General features: G+C 44.3%; 1 protein-coding gene across 2 annotated transcripts in view; it reads right to left on the bottom strand.

Annotated features, from left to right (window-relative positions):
- LOC116819796 (vascular endothelial growth factor receptor kdr-like) overlaps positions 1-15973 on the bottom strand; it is a 178066-nt gene that overhangs the window by 101785 nt on the left and 60308 nt on the right. For both annotated transcript variants that reach the window (XM_032771797.2, XM_032771796.2), the window contains exon 4: positions 4838-4965. In XM_032771797.2, coding sequence (XP_032627688.1) covers positions 4838-4965 — 128 coding nt within the window. The remainder of the gene's footprint in view (positions 1-4837; positions 4966-15973) is intronic.

Genomic DNA, 15973 nt, shown 5'->3' with positions numbered 1-15973 from the left:
GAATCAATGGTGCAATCTCAAGAGGTACAAACAAGCAAGCCCCTAAGGCAGGAATGATAGCCTTGTGTTTAAGGAGCAGAGCTGGGTTCTGTTCCGGACTCCTACAGACTTTGTGTGACGTTAGGCAAAAAACAGGTTAATCTGTCAGATCCTCACTTTCCCCACCTGTATAATGAGGATAATAATACCAACCTTGTAGGGACACTTGGGGTTACATTTTCTGAAGTGACTCAGGCACTTTAGAGCTAACTATAAAAACCTGATGGGAAGTAGGAAGTTTTAGAGATGAGTATACTGGAGTCTAACTGGAGCTATACCAACCACTGGAGGTTGAATGTTATCAAGATTTTGTTCCACTTAAATGACACTGTGAAAAGGACTAACGGGATGAGATTGCCTACAATGGCATGTGGCCCCTCTATGACTGCTAATAGCAACAGCTGGAGATGGGGCACTAGATGGGGATGGCTCTGAGTTACTACAGAGAATTCGTTTCCAGGTGTCCGACTGGTGGGTCTTGCCCACATGCTCAGTATTCAACTGATCACCGTATTTAGGGTTGGGAAGGATTTTCCCCCAGGTCAGATTGGCAGATACCTGAAGGTTTTCACCTTTCTCTGCAGCATGGGACACAGGGCACTGGCTGGTTTAAACTAGAATAAATGGTGGATTCTCTGTAAGTTGAAGTCTTCAGATCATGATTTGAGGACTTCAGTAACTCAGCCAGAGGTTAGGGGTCTGTGACAGGAGCGGGTGAATGAGGTTCTGTGGCCTGCAAAGTGCAGGAGGTCAGACGAAATTATCATGATGGTCCCTTCTGGCCTTAGAATGTAAGAAAATATTAATTAAAAATGAAGAAAATCTAATGGATACTGTACATGAATACAGTATATATACTATGTATATAGATTTAGTATGCCGTACAGCATCCATTTAAGCCAGATTAGCCATTTTTAGGTGGAGGATGATGGTATTTTATTGCTAACATGCAGTACAGACTCCTCATTAACTAAAAAAACCTTGTGATTTTTAAAAAATCAACCTTGAAAAATTCTGGATTTAAATTGTAGAAAAAAAATTAGGTATGGGAAATCAAACACTAATGGTGAGGGGGGTGGGGGGATGGAATGACTGCCACTCATTGAGGTTCACCCATCCATGCCCATTTTACAGCTGGGCAAATGGAGGCACAGGATGGCTAAAGGAGTTGTTCAATATCACACTGTGAGTCTCTGACAGAACCGGGAATAGATGCTGAGAGTCCAGACCCCCAATCTTCAGCTCTAACTGCTGGATTAAATGCTAAATCCCATCTCCATCTTTGAGAGCAGAGACTGTTCAGAAGCAGTGGCTGGAAAGGAAGTAACTCTAGATGACAATATAACACAGGCTTGGGATGACCACAGAGCACCGGCGGTTGCCTCGTAATAACTAACAGTGTGCCTACCCCCCAGAGAAAAGAAAGGTGCTAGTGTTTATAATGTGTCTTTCAAAACTAAATCAAGAGGAGAGTTTCACCAAGGAAGTTTTGGATTTTCATGAGCCAGCACAACAAGTGGGAACATCACTCATGACATAACTAGTCTTGCTATTGTTCTCATGACTGTGCTGCACTTGGTTTAATTTTCTGTACCTAACAAGGAATAATTTGGGGTGGTGTGAATGACAGGTGCAATTTAAATAGTGTTTGGGAGAAATGATCCTGCTTGGAATGAATTCCAGCTCTGAACATTGGGAGCGGTTACTCATAATATTGGAGGTGAAATTATGACACTGATTGGCCTGACATCACGTTAGTTCACTTACTTTTCATATTCGCCATGGAGCGGAACAAAGTCAAATGAGTTGTTACTGCACGGTAGCAGTTAGGAGGCGGCGGTGAGGTAAGACAGGTTGTCCTTTGTAGAACAAGAGCACTAGGAATTATGGATTTCAGATCTGGATCTGAACTTCCTTAAAGTGGTTTAAGATTTGCTGTCTGGATTCAGGATTTTTATAGGGCTAGAACTAAGACTTGAAGTTTGGATTAGATCTTGACTTCCACAGAGATCAGGGGTTCAGATCTTGTTCAAATCCAGTCTAAATATATAGAGATGGTTCGTTGCGCAGTGGCCGTCTCAGTATGCAGGTGCCCATCTGACAAATAGCACTCTCAAAACTAGCACTTAATTGATACCTTTCTTGGCAGTTTCAACAAAGAGGCCAGTGACTGAGATGGGCTATGGAGGCTGGAATTGCCCTCGGAGGGTTTCCTCCAAGTCAGTAACAAGGCACATGGGCAGAGCAGTATGTGGCAAAAAAAAAAAAAAAAGCCACTGCTGGTGTGATCCCTGTTCAGCGGCTAAATAGATCTTTCAGAGCTGTCAGCTCTTTCACCCAGCATTAAATACACGTTAGAAGCTTAAATGGCAAGTCCAGCCCTGGGATTCTTGTGACTCAGATGATATGCGGTTAGCTGGGATCTGTTTAGTATTAGCAAACTGCACCCTTTCTCATAAATATTTAAAGGAGAGAGAGTGCAATCATTTTAAAGTATAATGGTAATCTAAGGAACTTAATTTATGATGGAAAAAGTACATTTGCTACAAGAATAATAAAGTGTAAGAAAGCTGAATTTCATGGTTTGAGGGCTATGTATCCTTGATGGTTAGAAGAAGAGAAGAAAAAAATAACGCCGCTGAAGAGGCGCCTTACAGCAGTGCACACATATTACATTTCTTCATCAAATATATATTTGTACAAAAAAGAAAAGGAAAAAAGGAGCTGACCCTACAAGAAGGTTCCGTTGAGTATTTTTCCTCTGTATTGCCTATCGGAGATTAATTCTGGGAAAGGATGTTCTAAATTTGTCTGGTCACTTTATTCCCCCTGCCCTCCAAGCTTCCTCTTTGCACAGGAAGCAGCCACTGTGGCTCCACACAGCAGCAGGAATTTCCTAGGCAAGGGAAAACAAGGAGCGGGGTTTCCATATAAGGAAGTTTGGGATGGCATGACAGACTCCCTAGTACATACACACCTATACAAGTGGGTGCATCCTCTCTGATGGCGACGTCTCCCTCACCCACAGCCACCTTCCCTTTGGGCTATAAATTCCACTCCCACGCCCATCCGCCTGTTAAAGCTGAAAAATTCTTGGGTTCGATTCCTTTGCAGTTCACAAGGGAAATGTGCTGAGATTTCATTCGTCTCCGTCACCAAACAGGCATCATCAGCTTGTAGCAAAATGAAGGACATTTGCATCTGTACTGAGAAATTGCTGGTGGAGAGACTGATTCAACACCAGGTGGAGAAAGGATAATACCTTGTAAAAGAGGGATAAACCTTAAAACCCAAAGACTTCAGGGCTTGGTCCAAGCTTTTAGGGCCATGTTCATCCCTGGGGTAAGTCCAGTGAAGTCAACAGAGATACTCCAGGGACAAATTTGGGCCTCTAATGGTTTAATAAGAGGAGACTTTCTCAGTGCCCCCACTGAGGATGAGAGGAAGGTGAGGGCAAGCACTGATTATTACAGCCAGGGGAAGGAGTGGGGTTCTGAAAGTGGAGGAGGAGGAGATGCACTCAACCCTGCTCCCCTCACTTTATCTCCATAAAAAGAGAGATTGGATAATGTAATAAGGCCTAGCGCTGTTCCCAGTGACGTCAGTTGGAGTTTGGCCACTGGCTTCAATGGAAGCAGGGACGGCATCTCAGGCAATCATTTCAGGTGCTGGTTGCTTCCTGGGATGGGGACACATACTGCAGTCAAGAGGAGGGGAGGATGTTCAGCACCTCCCAGGAGGGGCTCACAGCATCACAGCATTAGGCCCTACATTTATATATTTGACTTGTAAAAAAAAAATGCAGTTAATGCAGCAAAAAGATTTTAGCTGCACTTTCCTTGGAGATCAGGCATTTGTACCACCAAACTCATCAGCCCCTTGTCCGCACTTCCAGTGGAAAGGTAGAAGATTGCATTGGCAGGCTCCTTTTCTATGGCAAGAAGAGAACTCTCCAGAACAGGTTGAGGCAGATTGACAAGGGCAGGGTGAAGGAAATGGCACTGCCACTTCTCACTCTGTGTCTCTTCAGGGGATGGTAGGACAGTTTCCATCTTCAGTCCAACATGCAAATAGAAAGAAGCATGATCTAGTATTTAGAGCACAAGGTTGGGAGCCAGGAGACTGGTGCTCTATTCCTGGCTCTGCCTCTCCATGGGCTTCAGCTAACACTTACTGAAGTCAATGAAGACACCCTGATGGAGTTCAGTGGGCAAGAATCAGGCTCTATGGCTTTAATCCTTTCATTACCCTCTCTAATAGGCAAAACTGGTTCTGGGCTCTTTGGAACAAATGCAGTCCTGGCATAAGCAGGTAGAAGCTCTAGTGAGGGCAGTGGAAGCTGCGCCAATTTACACCTGAGTTTGGCACTTTGCTGCAAAATGTGAAATAGAACAGACAGGTGTAGGAGTGCTGAGCAGGTACCAGGCTACAGGTACCTGACTAGGTTTCCATCTGAAAGAGCAAAATTGGTCACAGAATATTTTATTTTCCAAAAGAATGAGCATCTTGTCCTCTATCTTTGCCAACATATTCAGAAACATCAAGAAATAAGTTGGGGGAAATAATTTGCATGAACTCAGTCTAACACTAACAAAGGCCACATGTGGTGGTCAGTAATAAAGCACCATGAAGAATTTAGAAGGATTAAGGTGGATTTTGGAGGCCTTTGCTATTCTTCTAGTCCCACCAGCTTTGCCCTAAAGCTCACCCATCTTCACAAGCTCCTTTTTATAGTTTTTACCCGGCTTTGACTCTCCAGATCTCTAAGAGGTTCGGGTAATCTGAAATTTCCACTTACCTGTCGAAGCTTGGGTTTGATATCTGGTGAGGTGACCCGGCAGGGTATGACAACGACTTCGGTAGTATTCAATACAAATATCACTTCGGGATATTGAGGGTGAATCTGAACAAATGGATTCTGGTGGTCTGCAGGAGACAGAACAAAACGGTATTGGTTTGCAAAATTGTTCCTTGGTATGTTTGGCATTGCAACATTGTCATAGTAATCTTCTGTTTTGGTAGGATCTTCTAATGAGCCCACACTGTTGCATTCCCTCCTTAGGTACACGAGGAGTTACACCTGTGACGGTACTACTTATGCATGGAAAGCAGTGTAGTCTAGAGGTTACAGCCAATAAGTAAAAATCAGAGCTCCAAGTTTCTAATTCTGTCTCTTACAGACTCGCTATGTGACCTTCAGCATGTTGCTGTACCTCCGTTTTCTGGATCTGCAAAATGAGGGCAAAAATACTGACCTACCTCACAGGAATACTGTGACACTTAATGTTTGAAAAGTACTTTGAGATCCTTGGATGGAAGGCGTTATCCTAGTCCAAAGTTCAAAGCTGTTTATATTATCATCATCATAAACAGAAAGCTATGCTGAGGATTGCACTCCTGTATTGACCTAACCATTTATTTGTATCACACTGCTTTTCAAGTTCACTTTGTGAATGGAAAAGCCCTACCAGCTACAGCTCTGGAAGACTGTGGAATACTCCCCACAGGGAAGTGGTGGAAACCCTGATGCCAGAGACATCTAAAACCAGACTAGAAGAATCTGTTTTGCACTAGGAAGGGGATGGGTTAGTCGACCTTGCAGATCTGTAGGGCTTCCTTTATGTTTGCCATAACGGATCAGACTAGAGCTGATTGAATAGTAAAAATAAAAATGAAATGTGTGACTGTTTTAGCAAAAAAAATTGCTGTTTGGTTTGCTGTGATTCATGGGGATTTACTATTCATTATTTGTGAGTATTCCGATGAGCACCAGGGAGTCATGAAAATGTTTGTGACTCTCTAAAATTTCCTGAATTTTATTACAAATGGTGATTCATCCAAAAATTTGTGTTGAAATTAGGATATTGTTTATCTACTGTCTATTACTGTACTGTTAAAAAGTTCAGGAACCAATCAGATAGTAGAAACTAAACCATCTGGCTTATTTGCCAACCACACTTTACATGATTTGTAAGCTGTTTGGGGCTGAGGACTTTTTGTTATGTGTATGTACGCTGTATAGCAACATGAGGCCCCCTATCCTTGGTTGGCGTCTCTAAGGACTACTTCAGCACAAAATAATAACTACCACGTACGATGAATAGTGACTAACTCAAGTGAAGGGTTTGAACATCTCACAGCCAGCAAGTCATTCTGCTAAAGCATTCTGTGAACATTTATAGATAATGAATTTGCCCAGAGGAAATTAGGATCAGTCTTCAAATGAATGCTTAACTACCCTAAAATGGGGCTAAATTTAGAATGAATATTATCTGTAAGGACTATCTCATGGGTTACTTTAGTCTGGTGTCCTGCCTTTAGCAGTGGCCAAATATCTGATGACAATAAAAATACCCACAGTGCTCAGTTGGTCAATGAACTATACAAAGGGAAAATGTTTCTTCCTGAGCTGCTCAGGTGATCAGTTTCTGTCCTGAACCATGGAATTTGTTTACCTTTATACCTTAGGGTTCTGTTTTCTTCTCTTTATGCACATAAGACATGAAATGCTTTTATGGAGAGGTAAAAGAGATCACTAATTAGTTTGAAGAGATACAACTGCTGTTTGTCTACAACTTGTCCCAGTGCCCCATGGTCCTGTGCAAATACATTAAATAGCCTTGGGCATAATTACCAAATCAAGATGGCAACATTATTTATAGAAGTTTGGTGCCTTTTCCCACTCTCCAGCAGAAAGAGGTTTTCCATAGAACAGGAAAGAAAGCAGGGTCCTTGGTGTGGTTGTTATTTGACTTTGTATCCACCTGCCACATTCAGTGCTGAGGCTGTGGTATTTCTTCAGGAGGTGTTTTGCTGGACAGTTCCCCGATGTGGAGATCACAGCCCAGTTAACCTATCCATGTTGGCTTTGGTTGATATTAAGGAACTCCAGCAAGTCTCCTGGACCAGAATTCTCCAAAGTGGCATTAACCAATATCCCTGGCTTTGATTCTGTGCTTTCCCTCTTTTTTACTATGTACTGATCTCAAACTACAGAATGTTGTTGCAGTATCCAAATCAAAGACAAGTACTCTCTCTCTTCTTCCCGGGACTGGTCTCAGAAACAAGCAACATAAATATGGTCTACTTTTTTAAAGGTAATCAACTGTGTGATGTTCCAGGGTTCATCGGGAACATGTCTAGTTGCTGCCACGTCAACACCCTAAGATACTTCCTGATTCAATCGCTTAGAATCCAGGAACCTGGTGGCTGTTTTGTGATTGAGACACCTAGCCAGTAGGTAAGGGACCAAAGTCATCAACTCGTTTCATAGGTCACTGCAGTAGCCATTGACGGTGATGGCAACTTGTGATGGCTGCTGGAGGTGGCTGGAAAATTGTGAAAAAATTTAGTTTTCAGTTAAAAATGGGCAAAATTGTTCCCTCAATTTTTTAGCTAACTGGTGGGAAAAGTTAGAGGGAAAGGACGAAAAAAATGGAATAAAAATTTCCACATTTTATCCTCCATTTCTTGGGACCAGATCTAGCTACTATGGAGCAGGGTTTGAACAGCTGATGCCAGGGTAAAAGCCTGCATAGCCCATTACTAATTCCCTGAGACATCCATTCCCCAGCAAGTATAATTGTGTTTCTTCTTTGGGATTTATTTTCCTGTCACAGAAAGAAAAGTGAAATAATTCTATGAACTTAAAACAAATCTCCAACTTCTGAGCAAAGTTGCGGTGCACTGTTAAACAGTGGTCATGTTCCACCCCAGAAGTGGCTGCAATTAAATAGTGGGTGAACTATTTCTCATATATGTAAAATGTGTGTATATGTTGAATTTTTCTGGCTGATAGATGCTATATAAATATATTTATTATTGTGCTTGCACCAAATTTGGTCTTCAGTTTCCAATATGCCACCTGATCACATGAATGGTTCTAATGTTGGATAACTTTTAGGTGCGGAAGAGGTATCTCCACACAGCAATTAAACACGCACGTCTGGCCCAGGTCAGCTGATTAGGGCTTATAGATCTCAGGCTGCAGGGCTGTAAAATTGCTGTGTAGACCAGTGCTTCTCAAAGCTGGTCCACCACTTGTTCAGGGAAAGCCCCTGGCTGTCTTGGCCAGTTTGTGTACCTGCCACATCCACAGGTTCAGCCAATCGCGGCTCCCACTGACTGCGGTTCACTGCTCCGGGCCAATGGGGACTGCCAGAAGGGCGGCCAACATGTGCCTTGGCCTGCAACACTTCCCACAGCCCCCATTGGCCTGGAGCAGCGAACCGCAGCCAGTGGGAGCCACGATTGGCCAAACCCGTGGATGCCGCAGGTAAACAAACTGGCCTGGACCGCCAGGGGCTTTCCCTGAACAAGCAGCGGTCTGACTTTGAGAAGCACTGGTGTAGACGTTTGGCTCAGGTTGGATCTCAAGTTCTGGGACCCCACGAGGGGGGAGAGTCCCAGACCCTGGCTCCAGCTGGAACCCGAACATCTACACAACAATTTTTAGCCCGGCGGCCCGAGCCCTGCAAGCCCAAGTCAGCTGACCTTAACCAGCTGCGGCCAGGCTGTGGGTCTTTTATTCTTGTGTAGATGTTCCCTGAATGTCTATCATTTCACTGCTGGGAACCTGGTCATCATATTAGTCATATTTATCAGAGCCAGAAGCTCAGTTCTGCTGGTGCTTGGTGGTGGTCATTAATGACCCTCAGAGTGTACAGGGAATGAGATTTGGGCTTTCCATTTTCTTCCAAAAACACAATTCAAGTGACGAAAGAAAACACAGAACTTCCTTGTATTTTCTCACCTGGTTTGGGTTTTCTACCCCATGACTGTGAATTCATTTGGGAATATCACTGTTCAGTCCTTGGCTCATGTGATTGCTCTTTGTTTAAAGAATGTCACTGAAAAACATAAATGCTACCACTGAGCTATGGAACTAATCTTCACATAATAACCAGCTCTCCTCTGCAGCCAGGATTCCTTTAATCTGTCAGAGAAAATTCAGCTCTTAAAAATACAAGTGTGTGTGCGTGAGAGAGAGGAGGGTTGAGGGTTCTGTAGGAAAGTGGATTTTGTTTTTGTTTTTGGTAGCTTACTTAGTTCAAGCTTTTTACTTGCTGGACTGGCAGTAGCAAGCCTAGTGATCCAGGAGTACTGTCCAACTTAGTTACCTAGACGCAGAACCAGAGAATGTGCTGATGTGGCTACTTTTGTGTGTACCCAAAAAGGTCAGATGTATATGGACAATGCTTTACAAAAGGCACTTGGGTCACTGTGCAAAGACCAATAACGCAGGATTAACGTCCAGGGAGCTACTACAAACAGCTGATCACAAGCTCTTCAAAGCCCTGTCTGCACACTTTCTGAGCAACAGTGAATTTAATGTGTGAGATCAAAACAGGAAGCAAAGAATTCAAGCCAGAATGACATCCCTCATTTCAAATGATGCCCTTTCGTTTCAGCTTCTGTTCTATGTCAATGATGGAAGTGATTGCTCCTTCCTTTGTGTTGGGTGTAAGGAAATACATGCTTTGGAGCAGGGGAGAGCCGGAGAGAATATTATGGACGGGCTGTTAATTAGAACCAAAATCCTGGATTTAGGAAATTTTAAGCACACATCTGAATTTTCTGTCTGGCCCTTATCTCTACACTGGGTTGAACCAAACCACTAGCCTGAACCCTGGAAATCTGAAGCCAGATCAGAACTCTGTGGCTAGAGCCTAACTCTAGTATTCATATTAATGAGAGTTTCATCTCCCATGGCTTGGTACAGCAATAGGTTGCAGCAATGAATTTTAAAGGCACATGTCCCATTTTGTCCAGTGTGGTTTTCAAAGTGGATCTGTTACATTCTGTTATATTTAGTCATGTTATGGAGCATGTGTCTATGCTTAATATCTGCAATGAGTTTTAATCCTACTTTGTACCTCTGCATTGTCACTGTCTGGCTAAACAGTACGAGTGAGCATCCTGCTTTAAAAGCAGTGACGCCCTGAGCAAGTTGTGAAAGTCTTTTCCACTTGTAGGCATGACCTGTCCTTGTATTTAGTTATGGTAAAAACAAAAGTCAATGAGTTCATATATATTTGCATCAACAGTAAAACTACATCTGATTTCTAATTGCTTTTTAATGGCAGCCTGTACCTGAATTGCCATTTTATGTACATGTCTAGCCAGTGGCTAGGATTAAACTTTCCCAGAGCATGAGCTGCAGCCTCACTTGGAAGCCAAAATATATTAATCCATTCTCCTGCAATGACAATTTGAAATCTAGATGGTGTTTAAAAATGTCTATGCAGTTGAGCAATAGATAAGTTGGCAAAAGCGATTTCTGGGTTATTAGTGACTTGGCTGGGAGAGGAGTTGATGACCTGAGATGGGATAGGCTGTTAATCCCAGTGTGCACTTAATCAGGATCATTATTCTTACTATATTTAGAAATGGGAAAAAAATCAGGGTGTTGATTTTTTTATGGGTGATTGTTTTTCATAGGGGACATAGAGTTTTTCTGGAGAATTACTGCCCTGTGCATTAGCCAGATTACTGGAATTCCTATCACAGCACTTCATTCAATTTATGAAGTCTAAGCAGGAGCCGCTCTTCATCACAGCGCTCCTCATCTCACGCTGCAATACAGTCGTAAGGCCCAATCCTGGAATCTTTACTCATGCTGAAGTCAATGGACTGCTCCTGGGTAGAAGATGCTAGTATGGATTATGTTGGCAGGATCTGCCCCAGAATACTGAATTTATGGCAGAAGATTTATGGCAAGAGACTATAAACACAGAGTCATGATTTAAGTCTGGCTTTCAGTGGCAAGTGCAGCTGGGATTGAAGAGGAAAGGCATTACAGCCATAAATTCAGGTACTGATAGTAGGAGGTAGGATGAGTGAGGCTAAGGAGACAATGCTTTGTGCATAAAAGGTCCTCATTCTATATCTCTCTTTAGTATGGGGGTGGGTGGGAAATCAGATCCCCAAGCCCTGAAGAGTAATTGCATGGTGAGCAACACAGTAAATCTTCATTCTGTTTGGTGCCCATTTGTCGTCTTCTATGCTGACTGATTGCCAGTTACCCTAAGGTGGTTAACATGTTTGTAAAGACTGGTGTGGACACTCCCTTTACAAACATATTAACCACCTAAGGGTATGTCTTCACTAGCCATGTTTAACATGGCTGTGTAGTCATGGCACCAGCACTGAGTGAGAGCTGGGGCACTGTCTACTCTGCCACTTTACAGAGCTGAAACTTGCAGTGCTTGTAGGGGAGGGAGGTTTCACATCCCTGAGCAAGAAAGTTGCAGTGCTGTAAAGTGGCAGTGTAGACAAGGCCTCAGTTAACTGGCAATTAGTTAACTCCAAGTGAAAAACAAACAAGTTGAATGTAGACATGCCCTTCCTTAAGTAAAGGATGAGTGGCTACTTGCCTTCACTCTGTCCTCAAAGAGGGTCTATATTCCAAGCCAATCAGCCAGCTGGTGTAAATCAGTGTAGCTCCACTGACACCATTTGAGGATTTGGGGCATGTGTACTGTGGGTACCTTCACAGAACAATAACAGAGACACCCACATCTTGTGAGCAGCTGCATGCACAGAAATCGATGGGAGTGGAATGAACTCAGCACCTTCCAAGACTGAGCTGATACAGAAAAACTATTGGAGAATAAATGCGCTGTCTTTTATGTCAAAGGGGTGACATTTTCCCCTGCAGCCAGGCATGGCAATTTCTCCACGGATTCTATCCTACAAAAACACTCTTCCATTCTAGGGGATCTTAAAACAACAAGAATTTTCTGTGGGCTGTAAAACTCATTACACATGAAGAAAGACAAGAGCTGCAAAATATTAGTGACTTATCAGCTGTCGCTGTAGCCCCAAGGTGAGGGAAAGGCCCCTTCTCTTGGTCCCGCAGACTGGCTGTCTAGCTCTACAGGTCAGAGGAAGTTTGCAGGAAGCTGCCGTCAGGGCAGGGTGTTACTGTTTACCCAACACAGCGTAAGCTCCAAGCAGGAACATACACAAATAGAAGAGCTGGGGAAGCAGTAACAGTAGGATAGCTCAGGGGAAGAGGGCCTGGTGTCCAGCTGCAGTCACAGAGCCAGGCATAGGTGTCAAGTATGTTGCAGACAAAAGAAATTCAAAGATCAGGTGCCTGCTAGACCCTTGTTTAACTTAAGACAGCAAAGCTCCTAATGTTTAAACTCTTATTATGTCCAGTAAAAGATTAATTGTTATTTGAGATGATCTTAGGGAGGGTCCCTTTTGACTCAGCTGTAGAGTAGTAACTGCTAAGCCAGGGACCACAATGTTCCCATCCCAGTTCAAGCCTCTACTCTAACAGCATGCAGGGTGCGAACACAGCAGGGCCACGCACCAGATATGGGGCTCTTCTGCCCATTGGTTACATCTGTTCTATTGTCTGGTTCAGTGTTGTTGTAGCCGTTTTGGTCCCAGGATATGAGGGACCAGGGAGTGAGGTAATATCTGTTATGGGACCAACTTCTGTTGGTGGAACGGACAAGATTTTGAGCTTCATGGAGCTCTTCCTCAGGTCTGGGGAAGGTAACCCTTAAGCATAAGGGGTTCACATGTTGTAGGAGAGGACTTAAAATGAAGTGGGTAGTAGGCAGCAGGGTGTGTTACAAATTGTTGTAACGATCCATAAAACTAGTGTCTCTGTTAAGTCCATAGCTTTTAGTGTCCAGCAGAGTTATCAGTTTAAGTTCCCAGGCTTGTCTTTTGAAAGTGTTATGCTGGCTTCCTTTAAAGACTGAGAGATCGGATATGGAGTGATCACTTTGGGGAAAGTGTTCACTCGTGCGTGAGAAGGTGTTTTTATCTTTTAACATATTTCTGTGTGAGCTCATTTGAGAGCGTGCTGATTGTCTGGTTTCATCCACATAGTTGATGTTGGGGCATTTGAAGCACTATTGAGGTATGCCAGATGTTGTGATAGGCAGGTGTAGGACCCATGGATTTTGAAGGTGTGTTACAGGGGGTGTTGATCATCATAGCAGTGGAGACATGTCTGCAGGTTTTGCATCTGTTGTTCTGGCAGGGTCTGGTGCCACTTTGAGTTGGTGTGTCCTGGTCTGTGGGGAGCTTGCTTCTGATGATAAGTTTGGTGAGGCTGAGGCATTGAAGGCCAGAAGAGGGGTTCAGGAAAGATTTCTTTCAGGAGGTGATCCCCATCAAGTATGAGTTGTAATTGTTTGATGATGCCCCAGGTGGGTTCCAGCGTAGGATGATAGATGACAGCTAGGGGTATGTGGTCAGTGGGATTTTTTTTCCATGTTGAAGTAGGTTCTCTCTGTGTCTTATGGCTCATTGCAACAATATGTAACACATTCTGCAGCCTCCGACCCTCTTTTATCCTATGACTGCCAAGGTGTTAGTTGCCCACTTCAGTTTAAGTGGTTTCCTACAACATGTGTCAACTCCTTATATTTAACAATCTGTCCTACCTTTTATTTAGCTTGGACACTCTGGTTACCTTTCCCAGACCTGAGGAAGAGCTCTGTGAAACCTGAAAGCTTTTCCCTTCCAATACAAAATATTATCTCCTCACCCACCTTGTCTCTAGTGTTGGGTGGCATTTGCAGCATGGGTTAATGTCTTCTGTGGACTATGCCAGTGGTTCCCAAACTTGGGACGCCGCTTGTTCAGGGAAAGCCCCTGGCTGTCTGGTCTGGTTTGTTTACCTGCTGCACCCGCAGGTCTGGCCGATTGCGGCTCCCACTGGCCGTGGTTCACTGCTCCAGGCCAATGAGAGCTGCTGGAAGTGGCAGCCAGTATGTCCCTTGGCCCATGCCACTTCCAGCAGTTCCCATTGGCCTGGAGCAGTGAACTGCGGCCAGTGGGAGCCACGATTGGCTGGACCTGCAGACATGGCAGGTAAAGAGACTAGCCTGGCCCACCAGGGGCTTTCCCTCCACAAGTGACATCCCAAGTTTGGGAAACACTGGACTAGGCTATAGTAAACTTATTTTCACTGGACACCTACACCAGAATTTGAAACCCTTGTTCCCAGAAGGCTCAGAGCCCATTCTTGGCAAGTTGCTGAAGCCAGTGAGACTTGAAAGCAGGCAGCATCACACAGCAAGAGCTCAGTATCTGGCAGAATCAGGTCCCTTGTGAACCAGTGTCTCACACAGTCTCCATGAGTCAAGAACTGAAGGCCCTGTGGTTTCAGAACTTCCTTGGAGAGACACACACAGGGTTTCTTGTAAGATTTTCAGCACTTTTTTTTCTGGTCCATGTGTATCATGTGTGTACCATGAGAACGGTTTGTTTTGTGAGATCTGTATCATATTTAAAGGCATGGAGATAACACCACCTCCATGAGGTAGGTCGATGTAGTTAGGTTGACACAGTGTCAGTGTTGACACTGTGTTGCTTACATAGACTGTTTCTACCTTTCAGAAGCTGTCCCACAATGCCTCACACTGACAGCTCAGTTGGTGCAAGAGCTTCTGGTGAGGATGTGCACCGCCGACACAAGGCGTGTAGTGTGGACATGCAAAAATGATTTAATTACCATGGTGGCTGTAACTTGGGTCGACATCATTTGTAGTGTAGACTGACCCTGAAACGTGTAGTCCTTATGGAAATCTGTGAAAGCTCCCTCTAATATAGAAGGGTGTGTTTTTACAGTACCACTTGACCTGGAATATCATTAGTTAGAATTTGTCTCTCACGTTGACAGCAACCAACCACTTTTGGCCTGAGTCATTGCTAATTATGACACAGTTAGATAAGGAAATGGAGGGATGTGTCTGGTTTTGGGTGTCACTTAGAGCACATCCTCCCGCAGTTCAATCAACTGCGGTCACTGACTTGGTGGCAGTAACTCATGCTGTGCTGGCTTGTCAGAGCTTACACACCAACTCAACCTGAGAGTGCATCTTAGGATCTGGGAGACTGTTCAGAAATGAAAGTGCTCTCCTCCTTCCTGGATCAGGACCATAATGATCCCTTGCCTGGGAAGATCATTTTGGCAGCCTGCAGCCCAATCTAAGCTACATCCCCATTCTGCGCTGGTCTAATTCTCACTAGAACATACCTGCCAAACCCTTCCGTCACTGTGAGAATCAGCTACTTATCTGCTTGGCTCAGCACTGAGTGAACAGGGAGCGCTAGCCTATCTTGGCTGGCTGAGTGTCTGGCAGAAAAGTGCAGCTGTCTCCACAAAAACAACAAAACCAAAGAAACCCAACCCGCTGGCCGCCAGCCGCTGTTCTCATTGATAGTCTCCACCACAAAGCAAGCCAAAGTCAGCCCTGTCACCATTGCCCTGAGTGTATGCATCTCACATTCGGATTATCGCTGCAAGCTGTCAAGAGAATTAGGGAGGCAGAAATCGGCTTCAAAGAATGTCAGAACCAAAGATCAGCTAATGTGAGCGGTGCTTTCAAGCTCTCCCATCCTCTCCAGCCACTTTTTCATGAGGAAGAAGTGGGGGCGGGGCAGGGGTGCATCCTGTACCAGAACTGAAAGCATGTTACATTTGGCATATAAAGAAGAGACAAAGGTGGATTTGATCTGTTGCTTGGTCCAGTGTTTCTAAACCCACCCACTTCTCCCAATGTTTGCCTCAGCGGGGAATTGCTCTTGTGACTGACTGGGCATTTCTTGCTGTTCCAGTTCATGGGCAGCAGCAGCAGTGAGATGTGTGCTTTGGCAGTCGGCAGTCCTGACTGGGTGTTTCCCTTCTCCTTTCTGGCTGGCTCAAGGGGGAAGGAGAGGAAAAGGGAAACTTTAGATGTTCTCTAGGAGGCTTTTTGCAAAAAGGACTGAGCTGCATCACAGGGGCGGTGTTGTGATGGGTCCAGTGAGGTTGGAGTCACAAGGTCATCTGGACAGCTGGGACACTAGGCTTTTGAAATACCTGACTGAGGGAGGAAGAAGGAAGCCACTTAGAACTCTAGTGGTGCCTCGTGAAATGATCTGCATGAGTACTAGAGGCACTTGTGCTAAAAGGGGAGTG

Source organism: Chelonoidis abingdonii, chromosome 8 (assembly GCF_003597395.2).
Source record: "Chelonoidis abingdonii isolate Lonesome George chromosome 8, CheloAbing_2.0, whole genome shotgun sequence".
NCBI lineage: Eukaryota > Metazoa > Chordata > Testudines > Testudinidae > Chelonoidis > Chelonoidis abingdonii.
The sequence above is the reverse complement of the archived record's forward strand: the minus strand, read 5'-3'. Positions and strand labels throughout refer to the sequence as shown.